Source organism: Schistocerca serialis, chromosome 4, assembly GCF_023864345.2.
Source record: "Schistocerca serialis cubense isolate TAMUIC-IGC-003099 chromosome 4, iqSchSeri2.2, whole genome shotgun sequence".
Lineage (NCBI taxonomy): Eukaryota > Metazoa > Arthropoda > Insecta > Orthoptera > Acrididae > Schistocerca > Schistocerca serialis.
This window is the reverse complement of record NC_064641.1, coordinates 350045762-350063671: the sequence shown is the minus strand read 5'-3', so window position 1 is coordinate 350063671 and position 17910 is coordinate 350045762. Positions and strand designations below refer to the sequence as shown.

General features: G+C 43.3%; 1 protein-coding gene across 1 annotated transcript in view; it reads left to right on the top strand.

Annotated features, from left to right (window-relative positions):
* Window positions 1-6202: 6202 nt before the first annotated feature.
* LOC126474125 (proton-coupled amino acid transporter-like protein pathetic) overlaps window positions 6203-17910 on the top strand; it is a 74042-nt gene continuing 62334 nt past the window's right edge. The window contains exon 1 of the mRNA XM_050101558.1: window positions 6203-6351. Within this exon, the coding sequence (XP_049957515.1) occupies window positions 6334-6351 (18 nt within the window). The 5' untranslated portion in view covers window positions 6203-6333. The remainder of the gene's footprint in view (window positions 6352-17910) is intronic.

Genomic DNA, 17910 nt, shown 5'->3' with positions numbered 1-17910 from the left:
GCATGGCGGCTAAATTTCAGCAGTACAAGTACTCGGTGTTACTCACAGGAAAATCACCCCAACAGCGAACCACCAAAACGAACCACACAACATGAATGGACATGGCTTGGGTACTTGAAACCACTACTCAACTTTGACGTCCTGGGTCGGTGAACCACGAAGCTCGTAACGATCGGACAGCTCCACACACGCACCGACATTGCACAGGGACCACCAACGGACCCAGCCGACTGCACCACACGGAGATAACTTCCCTGGTCCGGAGCAACCGCCTGACTCCTCTCAGAATGCCGACAACATCTAAAATAGTCGTCAGTAGAAATAACGCCAACTACACACACAACCTGACAAACACTTACACCAAGACCTGAACAATACCCAACAGTAACTAAGCATGCAGGACGACCGACCGACGATCCACCAAGACCGTGGCCCAGTTCAAGTGATGCGTGGCGGCAATGGTCGGGCGAGCCATGTCGACGCAAACCTCACTGCTGCTCCAACCAGACTGCACTAGTGCCGCATTGAAACTCCCCAACTGGCACATCCGGACTGAGCTCCAGCCGCGTTCCAACTCACTGGCAGCCCGAACTCGAGACCCGAACTCGGCCTACGGTAGACAACGACCGGGAAGTAATAGCACTCGAAAAAAGATACTACGAGAGGGGATATATCGATACGCGCTGCTTAAGCCGCTCACGGTCAGGAAAAGCAGTAACACAGTGACAGTAGTAATTTAAATTAACGTAATGAGGTGGAAGTACGTTAAAGACAGGGTGTAAAATACATGGTGGCGGGAACACGAGCCACGCACGGCTCACATCGAACAAGAAGTCCTGTCGACATCGTGTTCATTAGGGACAGAGCAGAACCTTCGTTTGTTTGGAGGCTGGGGTAGGCAATTGGCCGTACTATTTCAAAGGAACCATCTCGGCATTTGCATGGAGAGATTTAGGGAAATCACGGGAAATCCAAATGTGGATGGCCGGATGCGGGTTTGAACTACCGTTCTCCCGAAAGAGAGTCCAGTGTGCTGACCACTGTATTACGTTGTCGGTTGCATTGTAGAGATTTGGAGAATTCTACGATATCCAACATATGTAGCTTGTTTTTTCCTGAAGAAGCTCTTGTAGAATTTTAAGTAGGATTAATAGAATCCTGGAAATATGCTGTTCAGTGTTGGTTTGCAAATCGTTTCCTTATGTTATAACGCCTCTCAGTTTCAAGTTATCAAGTACCTGTTTCTTTGGCCTTGTGCTCCACTTGAAAGTGAAAACAAAGGTCAATAATTGTCCATTCGTGAATAAAAATAATTTGTTGACTTAATGAACAGCACTGCAGAAACAACGGTTTCCTTCAACAAATACTGTGTTGTAAGCGTATAGATATCGATTCCATACTGCTAGGATCGAATTACCCTCACGTTCCTTTACTACCGAGCAGTGACATCACTGACGGAGAGACTGGTGCCTGGAGATCGTATGGAGGTTTAGGAGAGAGTCAGTCGAGCCTGAGCAAGCCCGCAGGGCAGGTTCGGAAGCTCGTACCCCTCGCATGGAGCGTAGAAGAGTGAGTTAGTTTTTCGATATTGCGGGATATTGTCAGCGGAGCCGGAGCATGATTACAGGGCAGATCATAAGTGCCTGCGCTTCTCGTGATCGTGCGTAAAAGTGATAGATTTTACTGATAGTCGTGCCAGAGTTAAAATGCGTGTAGAATTCGTATTTGTGTGTGTGAGCAAAGCTAGAATTTTGAAGCTCAGATTTATATTTTATTTCCGGGAAACTTGAAATATGTCAATAGAAAATCAAGCAGGCCAAAACATAAATAAATCAAAGTAATAAACTGATGAGAAATATTTATAAGCTAACAAATATGTAAATAACAATTGCAGAGTGTGAGATAAAAGTTAAGAAAAATGTTTTGTAAAATTTATTTAAGCTTTTTGCATATCGATGGTGACAGTGAAGTATCCGTACCAAGCTCTTTGTTGGCGGGAGAGCCCGCGCCTTGATACATAGGGAGCGCGGCGAGAAGCGCGCAGCATTGTCGATAGAACACTCTTGAGCCAACCTTTCTGCAGTGAAGTTGTGTGTAGAGAGAGAGAGCGGTGCGCCTATTCGACAACAGCTATATATTACTTGAAGAATACTATAATTATATAATTGGTAATTATTCAAGAATTATTAAAAATCGACGTCATGAAGACGTATAAGGTATTTAAGCACTAACTGCATATTGTAAGTTATTTGTAACATTTTTTAACCCGTTTTATGTAAACGATCCCCAAACTAAAGTTTTATAAATTGAATCATTACAAAGACTTAAAAACTTATATTCCTTCGTTTTCAGAATAGATCAGTTTATCTCAGTCAATATCGTATTATTATTCATTCAACCCAGTATCCACAGGATTTAACTTTTGTTGAATTTTCTCAATTTTTTTTAGTTAATAATAACATTGAATTTTTCACCGGTAACTTCAATGAAAAAAGCAAATCAATAATAAGTACAGTTTTAGCTCACATATTTGCAATCCCAGTAAATGAATGCCAACCCAAATAATTATCAACAGCAGATCAGAGTGAGTGCATTCAGACACGCAGTCAGCTGACGTTATCCACAGGCGACCCAGTAAAATAAACGGTAAGGTAAACATACAAGTATGTTTTCAGGCTCACTGCATAGACAACCAGTACTAAGGGCCACGCCGTAAGCTTATGTGTTCACGTCGAAATAGTCTTCTTTTGATCAGTCACATTAATATTGTCGTCAATAAAGACACAAGGCGTACTACATTGTGTACGCTAAAGACTATCAGATAAGACACGTTGTCAAAAGCAAGTGGAGACAGGAAACCTGCAAGGCACAAAAGTTCAATTCTCTTTCTTTCTTTCCTTAGACGGAAAGTAAGTTAAATTATTTTATTCTAGACAGGAAGATTATCGTCTAAACGCATTAAGTTCAATCATTTATTCTTTTATTTATTCGACGGGAAGGTTTCATACCGGTGTAATGAAAAGACGATATTAATGATAAGACAATGGTAAACTCATACAGACGCGTGATAAATCAGTGACTGCGTTTGTAGAGTGCAGCCAGAATCAGCAGAGACGTGTTTCTGGATTTTAAAGTGTAACAAAATAACTGAACGTACAAAAGTGTTCACCTATTAAAACCTCTTCATCATTAATATAATGTTTTGGAAGGAACAGAATCATAATGTGGGAGAACTGACAGGGCATGTGTTTTAGCCTCGCGGTCAGAACTTGAGTTATCAGCGCACGTATCTCTATAGCTGGCTACTTATTAATATCCGATGCCTAATTTTCCCAACTAGGCAGACTATAACAAATATTGGTTAACTATATTCACTAATAGAATCAATAAAATATTAGGTGCGGCTTGCAGTGTAAGTTTTACTAAAAACGGTCTGACGTTTCTTTTTTAGTTTTCGATTAATTTCTGGAAGTGCAGCAATGTCTTCTACAGCCCGACCTTACCTGATCTCGGCCTCCAAATATTACGAGTAGGAGTACTACTAGCACAGGTCTCACTGATACTGGTTCCCGCTGATTTTGTGCGGACCCTATCAATGGGCTTTCACTCTTCTGTTTTTGGGGAGAGAGATGTGTCTCTACGTAGCTCTGCGCTCTATTTACGTCTTCGATTCAATGAGTCTTGTAATTCTTAATCAAATATTATGGTTTTATTACCTGAAGATACATTCCATCTTTAGGACAGAGGACAATGTATACAGAAATAGGTGTAACTCGCAACCTGACAGATTAACTCGCACTTCCAGAAATGAGCTTAACGGACGTGCGGTCTAACGCACTGCTTCCTGAGCGGGAAAGCGTGCCGGTCCCCTGCACGAATCTGCCCGGCGGATTAGTGTCGAGGTCTGGTGCGCGGGACAGCCTGTGGATGGGTTTTAAGGTGGTTTTCCATCTGCCTCGGCGAATGCGGACTGGTTCCCCTTGTTCCGCCTCAGGTACACTATGTCGGCGATTGCTGCGCAAACATCGTCTCCACGCATGCATACACCATAATTACTCTACCACGCAATCATTGGGGTTACACTCATCTATCATGAGACGTTTCCGGGGGAATCCACTGGGGGCCGAACCGCAAAACAACCCTCGGTTCGGTGTGGGGCGGCTGTGGGGTGAGTGGACTGCTGTAGCCTGTTGTCGGGTTGTGTACCACTGAGGGCTACGGCGGGGACGAAGCCTCTCCGTCGTTTCTAGGTCCCCAGTTCAATACATACACACTTGTATTATATGACATTTTCAATTCCATATTCGAATTCAATACCAGTAGTGCCTTCCGATTGAAAAAATCTATCGTTACCTGCATCGCTATGTTCATGATGTCACATTTGCTTCTGTAATTTTTTGCATTCTTGCTTTCTTAATCGGAGAAATCTTTTATTTCTTACTAGCTGACGAACCCGGCATTCCCCAGTATTCATTTTGCCAATTTTATGTTAGGAACGAAAACAAAAAATTAGATGATTGTTACTGAGGTCCCTAAAAAATTTCACTTCCATCTGTTCGTGAAAACACCTTTGAAATTATGAATCAGTCGTACAAAGAAATGTGCATAATGTACCAGGTGGCTATAATTAAAGTGGAGATATTCACAGAGGCCCAGTGTGGGCTGTAATCATCGTATGACAGAAAATCTTGGTAGGTATTGTAACGCGTTGATGAGGAATCGATTTATTCTGGAAAATATTAGTTCAAATTTTGACCAGCAGGTGCAAATCTGGCACCGTGCAGAATGTCGTCGACGCATCCGGTGCACATATTGAACAAATTACCTAAGCGATGGTTAATAGTATCAAAATTATGTCTTTGTTAATAATATCAACATTACGCCTTTGTCACTTATTTCACCTTTCCTGCCCACCTCCCTTTCGCAACCCATCACATACAGAAATATTTCTATACGACTTCCTTGCATCCACAGAGTCAGATTTACAACTGATGCCTAAAATTGGGACTAATTACTTTCCTCATTAACACATTAGAAAATCTGCAGAGTTCTGCTGCCATGCGATAATTACTGCCCACAGCTGACCTCTGTAAGTATCTGAACATCAGTTATAACTTCCCGGTAGTAATATATTGGTCTGCAGGTTAAGAAACATGATCGCAGACAGTTTCCGTCCGTTGGGTGCAGCTGCTTCACGTGTCTACATCTGGATTATGTCACTTGTCTACGGCAATGTCTCTTCATACCTCGATAGGAAACTGTCGCTTTCGCCTAACGCCGTTTGCGCTTCGCGGTTGACAGCTATCAAAATCATTGCGAGGCGTCAGGGATTTCCTTAATTGACTCGACAGTACGAGTGTCTTATAAAAAGAATAAATGTATTAAACCTTAATGCACGATGCGGGTTTTTTTCCTCGTATTTCAGTGTTTGTGACGTTGTACCTCTTGAAATATGTGTCGTACATTGATATATTTTTGTAGGTACATTCAGCGGAATATGTGGAGCATGTCAGCGAAGTATGTTGCGAATAGAGTTAATATCAAGGAAGTGACTGCGGCAGTTTTTCATGCAGCTCATCGTTTATGACATCATATCTCTCGAAGTATGACAAAGAGGTGATTCTTAACGCCACAGCGCTTGATGCCTGACAGCAAGGGTGACCTGTTCCAAGTTTAATTAAAGCCATTTCAGTGATTTAGTAGGAGACATGGAACATAGACACATACACACATACATTTTTACAATGTTTGTTGATTTTCCGATGGAAGTCAACAAAGGTAAAATCGCGTAGGCAAGACAACTATATGTCGCCATCGAAATGGCACAATACCTTTGTAATAGGTAGTGCAAAATTTAAAAGAACGTGGACTTATGCAGCGCCTTTTTCTTAGTCCGTATACCTAATAAGCATGAAATAATTTTTTTAAATTCCTACCAAACCAAACCTTGTAGATCTTTTTGAATGTAATAGTAGAGCCAGAAGTCAATAGTACTGGGCCTACGGTAAACAGTTCTAAGTTGCCCACTTGGCAAATGATGCCAGCAATGGTAAGTCGGGTGGTGGGCGATTTCCCGGTAGTATTTACGTTGCATCAGCTGGTCTATTCGCAGCTTCACTCGGAACGTCGCACGCCGCGCCGCGAGCCAAAAACCGCCAGTATATACAGGGCAGGCCACGCGTGAGCAGCGCAGTCTGCTTCGTATCTCCGCCTCAGGCCAGGTGGTCACGTGCGCTCTGGGGGCCGGATTGTTGACAACTGCACAACTGGATACGGTCACTGGTTCACACCTGATGGTGTCTGCTTCACTGGAGCCAGGACGTTTCTCTCAACATGGATCTGGTTAGCGAGGTACGTCCAGCAATTTGCCCGACGCGACTTAAGCATGCACTCTCTGTACTCATTCAAGTAATGTTTCAATCACTCGTGCTTTGTGCCGAAAGCGATACACTTCCATGGGGACTTGATCGAGAAGTTTACCTTTCACGTACGCTAGAACTAACTAGGACAATACTTGACACTGAAGTGAGTTGCGGCTCCCTAGCCACATTTCCGCAGTTGTCTCGCGAACGATTCGTTTTCAGACCAATGTTTATTGTAAGTTTTAGTTTCAGTTAGCCTATTCTTTCTAGAGATCAGAAACGGAGAGGGTATTCGTCTGTTGGTCGGTTTGCGCTCGTCACAAATCAAGGCGCAGCTGTTACATCAGAGCTAACGGGAAACTTTCGTTCCCGCTGGTAGTTCAGCGGGTATGGCGATTCTGAGAACTGGGCGCTGCGGTTGCTTCATACCTGGAATGTACGCCCAGTCGTAACTTACTGTTTGTACGAGACAGAAGTACGTGATCTTCCTGCTGTAATGTAGCATCGAGAAGGCGAAGGGGCCGACTGTCGGCATCACATGTCCTTTATGGGCTAATAGCGAGTTGTATAGTTTAACATTCATTGTAGTAATTTATTTTAACAATTAATCACCATTTAGAGGATGAACTTTGCCCTTACGTCACGTTTTCTGGTACTGTCGGGCTCGTTAACGACTCGAAAATGTGTACATGTCTACATAATCGTTAGACTTCGTTCGAATAGATATTAAATACTAAAGTAGATCTACAGCTGTGTTCAAAAAAGGTATATCTTTATCAATATATGTATAAAGAGAACAATATTCGCTTCTAACCAGTCAGTCATATTGACATATGAAGTGCTTCTATCATTTAGTAAGGTCGGTCATTTTGTGACATTTCAACCTGCAATCAAGAATGTTATAATGCCGAAATCATAACTGTGTGAATTAAGTTAATATCAATTTTCAGTTTAACAGTGGAAATTTCTTTCAAAACGTTTGCATACGTTGCGAGAGTGTCATGGGCTCGCTGTTATATTTGCTAACTCGTGTTCTCGCTCACGTTTCTGAGTGAATCGACTCCCGACAACAGACTCAAATGACGTGTCGGCTGCGGCGGAGAGGCTCGGAGGTGGCGAGTTAGAAGATGACGTCACAGGACTCGCTGGCGTCAGCTTGGTATTATACGTCCTGTATACTAGTTCTGTGTCGGTAAGTTGTTATCATTGTCAATAAAATTATTGAATTCTGTCCTTGGAGTACGATGAGTGGAAAGAGCAGCATGCTTATAGCGCAATCTGCAGTTCTACTGACAAAGAATATATGACGTTTTTAGCAATATCTAGATGAATGCAAGCGGAGGGGTATCTGCAGTGTCGGTTAACATGGCACCTGCCATTGAAAGGCAGCGCAGGTGGCGTCGCCTGTATGTAAGACAGTCTGCAGCAGCGCCCTATGTTCTTCCCCTGCGTCAGTCCGGAACACAGTGCCACACGGTTTTGCGTCTGCCCTTCAGCTATCCTCTCACGGAACTTGAAAAAGTACGTGAACGAGGAGCTGGTGACATCAAAGTGTGGAATTCTGCGTACCACTACAATGCGGAGCCTGAAATGAATCTGGCATATCAGATTTTTGCTTCATGAAGCGGAATGTGGCCGAAGAGATGCGACATCGTTGTACATTGCCAGCAGAACATAGCAGCCGCCATATTGCATGGCGTTAAACAACGTGTCTGTGTGTCTCTTCTCTCATAGAGTACGTACAATTAATATAAGCTGTTTCGAAGCATCAGCAAAATCATGGTCTCTACAAAATGCGTCGTTTTAGCTACGGTGTGTTATAATAAGATGTCAAGAAATTACATATCAGTAGGTAAACGCATTGTGTAGTTAATTTTAGTGTTATAACTTATATACTACGAAAGTGTACATTTCAATGCTACGGCACAACATTTATCAAAGTATGTCTCTCTGGTACAGTTTGCATACTAAATACCAGGAAGTAACATTTGTACTTACGATCTTTACAACAGTGTTTGCCATGTGCGGTGGCCAGGTAGCTGTGTTGAAGCTCTGGAAAGCAGAATTGATAGCGTCGTGGGCCACTGAGGTGCGATGAACAAGGTAGCGAGTTTGCGTCCAGCCGCCTCCGGTATTTTTTAATGTATTTTTCTATATATTATTCTGCGTCGTTTTTATTCATTTACAAGTATTATCTCAAAAGTCGGTGTTACCTGTTATAACTAATAAATTTGCATCAATTCCAGTAGCAGAGGCCAACGATTGGAATGTTTCGCCAGCTCCCAGAATGTGTGAAGGTAACTTTACTCACTGTAGGTTTTTGCTGTTATGAAACTTTCTGTAAAATATATATACCCATCCCTGGGTTTATGGACTGGCCCATATTTGGTGTCTTCAAGGTAAATATCTTCTTCAGTGACGGTATGCACCTTCGAAAAAATCTCTTCTTCGATTCAAGTGAAATCACGAAATGAATCTCGATCTTCAAATCTTTGTAATGAAGTATGTTATTTCAGAGTGTTAGCAGTGAATGAAACATCGAGAATATGGAAATCACGCATGCGAAAACTGCCGTTAGAGACTATTCTTAACCATATTCCGTTTAAAACCGACAATGGGATGAAAATTTGATTGGGTTAAGGAATTATTTATTTCTCGTTCTATCTGCCAGATACATTTTACAAAGAACAGATAAGATTAATATAAATCACAATAAACGTTTGGAACTTACAATGTGGAAACAAATTATGTCAGTTATTACATTACAATTATGTCAGGGAAACTACATTATTACATTAAATGGAACAAAAATCACATAAATTGAAGACAATTAATTACACAGTAACATTAAGATTATGGAGCCATTTCCTGGCATTGTCCGTTAACTTATGGAGCGACATAAGAGAGCCGTCTCTGAAACCATGAATGTTACAAACCAGAAGATGGTCCATTGTTTGTACCTCGCCACACTCACAACACGAATCGTCTGTATGGCCCCGTTTGGTTGTTTGCTGTCTGCATCGTCCAACTCCCGTGCGAAACCTGTTTAGAGCCGACCAGTGTTTCCTGTTGAGATTGAAGCCTTCGTTCCTTTTGGTTGGGTCGTGGATTAGGTGATGGTTTTCCACGACGCCGCTTCTCAGACCCTACCATGCTTTCTTCCATTCAGCATCGAAACCTTTTGTGCCCAATGTTCTGCTCCAGACGATGGGTTTCCTGGACTTGAGTCACGTGGGTCCTCCCATGTCGGCATGTATGGGTAGCCTTGGGTTTGCTTCAATTTTTCTACTATATCCTGGGTTGCTTTCTCTCTACGTATGGAAGAAGGAGCGATGTTTGCCAGCACCGGAAGCCACTCAACGGGGGCAGGCCTGAGAGTGCCGGTGACGGTTCTCAGAGTAGTATTTAGTTATACATCCACTTTTTAGGCGTGCGGGCTTCTGCTCCAGACTGGGGCACGGTATTCTGCAGCGCTATACACGTGTGCCAGTGCAGCAGTTTGTAGAGTGGCAGCATCACAACCCCAAGTGGTGACTACCAGTCTGTTGAGCGGGTTATTTCTCGTCTTTATCAGTTAGGTGTTAGGTGTTGTCTGAAAGTCATGCAGCGATCTAGCTTAATACCGAGATATTTTGGGAAATTCTCGTGGCTGACAGCTTTACCATTTATAACCAGGCGCAGTTACCCTCTCGCTTCCTTGTTGTTTAGATGCATGACCGTGCATACAGTTTACGAAAATGGACACGCGTAAAACAGCTGCGTTAACTCTGTTAGCTATTGTCAGAAGAAGAGCTGAGAAAATCGCAAGAAAGATTCTGGATTCGTAGGTTGCTTGAACAGAGAATTTCTGTTAGAGGATCACTGCATTATGCTATATAGCGTTCTGATAAACATATCAGTAGAAATTAGTTAAGGAATAGTTTCTACTCCTCTCACCTATCTGTTTCCATCCCCTCCTTGTCCCTCACTTTCCGTCCATCTCCTCGTATCCGCTTCTTTTCCTTGTTATCGTCCCCATCCCAATAGGAAGTTGCTTGTCGTTACCCCCAATAATATTTCTATCCAAATAGCGAGTAGTACGTGTACCAAATTTGACTGAAGACGTTTAGGGATTTAGGAGGAGCGTTTTACACGTGTGTGGCTTTTCTCTTGCACGCCCATGTCACATATATGTAACATATGTCGCATATATTCGTACATGTAGTCCATCTGTAGCGAATTTCGCCCTGCAGTTTCGTTTCCACGCGACTTCCCTTCCCGTCGAGTACCGCTTTGCGATACTCATTGCGAAGTTGTTGAGGGGTGTGACTCAAAGGTTACGGGACGAACTGAAGACTTAAATTGACAACTGTCTGCCTAATGGCATACACTGCGGGTTGTTTGCACCAGTGAATGAGCTACAACAAACTAAATCGAAATTAATTGTTTTTATACAATCGAGAGTATGTTAACATATTTACAGTTAACGGAAATTTGTGACTTTTCTGTTGCTTTCGCTGTTAGTTTTCACACTATAATTTAATTTTACTGGGCGACAGTGGCGCTGCTAGTCACAGAAAATAAAACTACCCGTATGATTTATCTCTTTCTTGCTATTTGCTCCCACTGCCGCACAGTACATGAAACACGGAACACCACATACACGTCCCACTGCACTATTTATCTCAAATCTCTCCTGCAGTAGCCTAGAAGATTAACAGTTGTATACAACGGCATGTTTTTGTGTCTCGCGTACAAAGATGGTGTTCAAAAGCTGATCCTCCATTTTCTAAATAAAACGATACAGAGCTGTTATGGAGGACGTGACGCAACTCACATGCTTCGTATCGTGGACTCTAAGACGCTGATAACTGGATAGTAACACGTTGCAAACGATTTGTTGGTGTGTTACTCTTCAGTCGCGGTATCTGCAGAGTCATACTCAACTATACGGAAATGATTCGCAAACTACCAGCTATTAACTTGCGCCGTCAACGAGCCTCAATTCAGTTGCTCTGTGTGAGGAGGGCCTTAACCCTAGCGACGCTGCAGAGTAAAACAGAAACGCCTAAGCAGTCTATATCTGTTTGTACTGTTTGTATCCCGCAAGACGCAGCACGGCGTGGGTAGAAATTGTGTGGAGGGAAGGGGAGCAGACAGGGAAAGGTTGCGCGGAGTATGTCAGTGGTATTCTCCCCACTTCTGTTCCCATTCGTGATTGGTACAGCGGATTAAGTATTGTCAATGTCCATTATGGCTCTTTGCGAATATCTTTATCAGTATAATTCTTATGCGCTGTTGATCGAATTGACAGTATATTAAATTGTCCGACGTTTCGGGCACTATTGCAAACGGCCTCTCTCAGGGCTTTGTGCTGAGCTGAATAACGGATTTTGTATAGTATCGGAGGAAACTGTTTGCGTGCTTTCATAGTGTACTTGAGGATAGGAGGAGGGGTGTTAGGCGTTCTTTATTCTACATCTACATCTACATATATACCCCGCAAGCCACCCAACGGTGTGTGGCGGAGGGCACTTTACGTGCCACTGTCATTACTTCCCTTTCCTGTTCCAGTCGCGTATGGTTCGCGGGAAGATCAACTGCCGGAAAGCGCGCTCGAATCTCTCTAATTTTATATTCGTGATCTCCTCGGGAGGTATAAGTAGGGGGAAGCAATATATTCGATACCTTATCCAGAAACGTACCCTCTCGAAACCTGGGCAGCAAGCTGGGCAGATCGCCTCTCTTGCCGAGTCTGCCACTTGAGTTTGCTAAACATCTCCGTAACGCTATCACGCTTACCAAATAACCCTGCGACGAAACGCACCGCTCTTCTTTGGATCTTCTCTATCTCCTCCGACAACCCGACCTGGTACGGATCCCACACTTATGAGCAGTACTCAAGTATAGGTCGAACGAGTATTTTGTAAGCCACCTCCTTTGTTGATAGACTACATTTTCTAAAGGACTCTCCCAATCAATCTCAACCTGGTACCCGCCTTACCAACAATTAATTTTATATGATCATTCCACTTCAAATCGTTCCGCACGCGTACTCCCAGATATTTTACAGAAGTAACTGCTACCAGTGTTTGTTCCGCTATCATATAACCATACAATAAAGAATCCTTCTTTCTATGTATTCGCAATACATCACGTTTGTCTATGCTAAGGGTCAGTTGCCACTCCCTGCACCAAGTGCCTATCCGCTGCAGATTTTCTTCCATTTCGCTGCAATTTTCTAATGCTGCAACTTCTCTGTTTACTACAGCATCATCCGCGAAAAGCCGCATGGAACTTCCGACACTATCTGCTAGGTCATTTATATATATTGTGAAAAGCAATGGTCTCATAATACTCGCCTGTGGCACGCCAGAGCTTACTTTGACGTCTGTAGACGTCTCTCCATTGAGAACAACATGCTGTGTTCTGTTTGCTAAAAACTCTTCAATCCAGCCACACAGCTGGTCTGATATTCCGTAAGCTCTCACTTTGTTTATCAAGCGACACTGCGGAACTGTATCGAACGCCTTCCGGAAGTCAAGGAAAATGGCATCTACTTGGGAGCCTGTATCTAATATTTTCTGGGTCTCATGAACAAATAAAGCGAGTTGGGTCTCAACCGATCGCTGTTTTCGGAATCCATGTTGATTCCTACAGAGTAGATTCTAGGTTTCCAGAAACGATATGATACACGAGCTAAAAACATGTTCTAAAATTCTACAACAGATCGACGTCAGGGATATAGGTCTACAGTTTTGCGCATCAGCTCGACGACCCTTGTTGAAGACTGGGACTACCTATGCTCTTTTCCAATCATTTGGAACCTTCCGTCCCTCTAGAGACTTGCGGTACACCGATGTTAGAAGGGGGGCAAGTTCTTTCGCGTACTCTGTGTAGAATCGAACTGGTATCCCGTCGGGTCCAGTGGACTTTCCTCTGTTGAGTGATTCCAGTTGCGTTTCTATTCCTTGGACACTTATTTCGATGTCGGACATTTTTTCCGTTTGTGCGAGGATTATTGGTCTTTATATTAATCTTTGTCACTGGCGGATAAAGAAGCGGCTGGTTGGTTTTTACATTGTTTCTTGCCATTGGTGGATACAGGCGACTTAGAAACAGGCGGTAGCTGTGCCGCAGTGCTGTTTAATTGTTGGCAGGTGCGGGCTGCGGCGTCACTGCGCTCTGTTAATATGTACGACCACCGCTGTCTTCGGCACGCCTGTGTGAGTTGCCTTGCGCGCTGTCCTATAACATAGCGTTGTCACTGCTGGCAGCCACGACGCCGTCCTCTCTGTTCATCTTGGCGGGTCGCTTGGCCGTTCCTATCGCCCTCCTTAATTTTCTTCATCAATGTAAATGGCTGTTCCGCCTGTAAGCGGGCTTCACGAATGATTACACTACTGGCCATTAAAATTGCTACACCAACAAACAATGTATATGATAAACGGGTATTCATTGGACAAATATATTATGCTAGAATAGACTTGTGATTACATTTTCACGCAATTTCGGTGCATAGATCCTGGGAAATCAGTGCCCAGAACAACCCCTTCTGGCCGTAATAACAGCCTTGATACGTCTGGGCATTGAGTCAAACAGAGCTTGTATGGCGTGTACATGTACAGCTGCCCATGCAGCTTCAAAACGATACAACAGTTCATCAAGAGTAGTGACTGGCGTATTGTGACGAACCAGTTGCTCGGCCACCATTGACCAGACGTTTTCAGTTGGTGAGAGATCTGGAGAATGTGCTGGCCAGGGCAGCAGTCGAACATTTTCTGTATCCAGAAAGGCCCGTACGGGACCTGCAACATTTGGTCGTGCATTGTCCTGCTGAGATGTAGGGTTTCGCAGGGATCAAATGAAGGGTAGAGCCACGCGTCGTTACACATCTGAAATTTAACGTCCACTGTTCAAAGTGCTGTCAATGCGAACAAGAGGTGACCGAGACGTGTAACCAATGGCACCCCATACCATCACGCCGGGTGATACGCCAGTATGGCGATGACGACTACACGCTTCCAATGTGCGTTCACCACGATGTCGCCAAACATGGATGCGACCATCATGATGTTGTTAACAGAACCTGGATTCATCTGAAAAAATGACGTTTTGCCATTCGTGCACCCAGGTTCGCCGTTGAATACACCATCTCAGGCGCTCCTATCTGTGATACAGCGTCTGGGGTAACCGCAGCCACGGTTTCCGAGCTGATAGTCCATGCTGATGCAAACGTCGTCGAACTGTTCGTTCAGATGGTTATTGTCTTGCAAACGTCCCCATCTCTTGACTCAAGGATCGAGACGTGGCTGCACGATCCGTTACAGCCATGCGGATAAGATGCCTGTCATCTCGACTGCTAGTGATAGGAGGCCATTGGGATCGAGCACGGCGTTCCGTATTACCCTGCTAAACCCACCGATTCCATATTATACTAAGTCACTGGATCTCGACCAACGCGAGCAGCAATGTCGTGATACGATAAACGTCAATCGCGATAGGCTACAATTCGACCTTTATCAAAGTCGTAAACGTGATGGTACGCATTTCTCCTCCTTACGCGAGGTATCAGAACAACGCCCTTCAACTGCTGTTTGTGTATGAAAATCGGTTGGAAACTTTCCTCATGTCAGCACGTTGTAGGTGTTGCCACAGGCGCCAACCTTGTGTGAATGATCTGAAAAGCTAATCATTTGCATATCACAGCATCTTCTTCCTGTCTGTTAAATTTCCCATCTGTAGCACGTCATCTTCGTGGTGTAGAAATTTTAATGGCCATTGCATTCATCCTAGTGTTCCGCCACCGCTGCCCGTGTGCCTTGTCCCTGACGGATATATCTTTCATGAGCTACAGTTCCTGTGCTATCGGCCGCCCCGTCTCGCCTACACGTCCTAGTCCACATTTGCAACCGATGTCGTAGACTCCTGCGGTGTTTAGCTTCTCGACAGCATCTTTCGTTGGACCTGTAACATCTTTAATTTTATTTTTGCTCCGAAAGATTGGCTTCGTGCTCTCTCGGCGGAGAATTTTGCCCACACGTTCAGTGACCCCTTGTACATATGGTAATAGGTCTATGTTCTGTTCTTCCTTCTGCTATTCGGTATTGGCTTCATACTTTATCTTCATATTTCATCTGTCATATTCTTGCCACAACCGATGGCTGCAGAAACGGATCTTAGGTGTCATAGTTTCGCCTTCATGTGTCCGTCATCGCTGATTGTGGGCTTTCATGGTTTAAGTGTGAACGGGGAACTTCTGTGTGGATGATGGTGGGAGGAGCCCCCGGAAGCCCACACTTAATTTAACTAACCTGTTTGGGCAGGAAGTATACAGAAACATAGGGCAGCTTTAATCGCTGCGACTAAAAAGAGGTAAATTGCTGAATGATTCTGCTTTTTGAAAAGATGTAGTGACACCAATGTAGCTCCAAAACTCTTACAGCCGACGTTCCGTACAAAATCGAACAAGGCTAAGAATATCTGTTTAAGGCGAATAAGGCTTTACTAAGAAAGAGGATCCGGCACATTCGTATTAGACTCGAGAACATCATCAACAACAACAACAGGAAACTGTGTGAACCGCACCTCTTCCTGACAAAAAAGCTGGAGATGGGAGACTGGGACAAGGTCGACAGGTCAACCTTTCAACAAGCCACAAGATGGAGCGACAATATCACTGATCGTGGCTATGACATATACCACGAGCTAAAGCAGAGAATATCGGACAAGAAACGGTACGAGTCCTGACTGATGTAAAGCCGTACAAAGAAAACATAAGCAGGGAGGAACGATTTGCTATCGTTGAGCTGAAGAAGACCCTCAGTTAGTAATGGCACAGGCAGACAAGGGCAACGCTACCATTGTACAGGACACAGCAGACTACAACAAACGAATGAAGAAGCTTCTTCTTCTTCTTTTTTACTTTCTTTATTCGTCAGTCTTCTGAATTCCTCTCTTGTGTCAATTACTTCATCTCAGAGCAGTATTTGCAACCTACGTCCTCAATTATTTACTAGATGTATTCTAATCTCTCTCTTCCTCTACAGTTTCTGCCCTGTACACCTCCCTCTAGTACCATTGAAGTCATTCCATGAACTATGGAAGTATTCTGTGATATCTTAACAGATGCCGTCTCATCCGGTCCCTTCTTCCTGTCACTGTTTTCCACATAATCCTTTCCTCTCCGATTCTTCACAGAACCTCCTCATTCCTTACCTCATCAGTCCAACTATTTCCAACAATCGTCTGTAGCACCACATTTCAAATGTTTCGCTTGTCTGACAGATTTTTTCACATTCCATGTTTCACTGCCATACAATCCTATGCTCCAGACGTACAGTGTCAGAAATTTCTTTCTCAAATTAATGCCTGTGTTTGATACTAGTAGAATTCTCTTGGCCAGGGATGCTCTTTTTGCCAGTGCTAGTAAGCTTTTGATGTCCTTGCTCCGCCCGTCATTGGTTATTTAGCGGCCTATGTAGTAGAATTCCTTAATTTCATCTACATCGTGACCATCAGTCCTGATGTTCGGTTTCTCGCTGTCCTCATTTCTGCTACTTTTCATTACTTTCGTCTTTCTTCGCTTTATTCTCAATCCATATTATCCACTCATTAGCGCGTTCATTCCATTCAGCAGATCTGTAATTCTTCTTCATTTTCACTGTAGATAACAAGGCATCCATTCTTATTATTCCTCTTGGCTCTTGTACATATTGTATATTATCCGTCTCTCCCTATTGCTTACCGCATTTTTCTCAGAATTTCGAACATCTTGCACAGTTTTACATTGTCGAACTCTTTTTCCAGGTAGACGAGTCCTACGAAAATCTCTTGATTTTTCTACAGACTTGCTTCTTGGTGTCTTTACTTTTCCTATAGCTAAACTGATCATCATATACCACATCTTCAGTTTTACGTTCCATTGTTTGAATGGAATACTTAATGAATGCATGCTTGCATTCAATATTTCGGCGGCTACATCGGATATTAATGTACCAGCATTTCACATTTGTAATGCCTTATCTCGTGCTTACATCAACCTCTGATCTTTCAATGTCAGTCACTTATATATGTTGCCTAGACAGATGTATTCACTGAATTTAATTACTCTACATTAATTACGTTTTGGTGTTGCAGTGTTTTCTCCCGTCATTTTGTTATGAACATATTTACCGATTATGCAGTATGTGACGATGACATGTAATACACCGTCTGGTAATTTTGTATTTCCACTTCTACTAAATGAAAATATTCCGTAGATCTTATTTTTCAGAAATTGTTCCACTTGAAAATCGCTATAAGAGTAATTGCAGTTGTGCAGGTTGAAAGGTTTCTGTTGGATTCCTTTCATGTTAATTTCTTAAATCTGTTGTCATTTACGGCACAAATTCCTCTTCTAAATTTACTGTGGTGTTTCTGACTATCTGGGAGGAGACTGAGGGGTGAAACGTGTTATTTTGACACATAAACAAGAACGATCTGTCACACTACTACACTTTAAAATACAGTTTATATGTAATTCATGTCACACAGTCTCATACGGAACCTGTGTGAGAGGATGAATGAG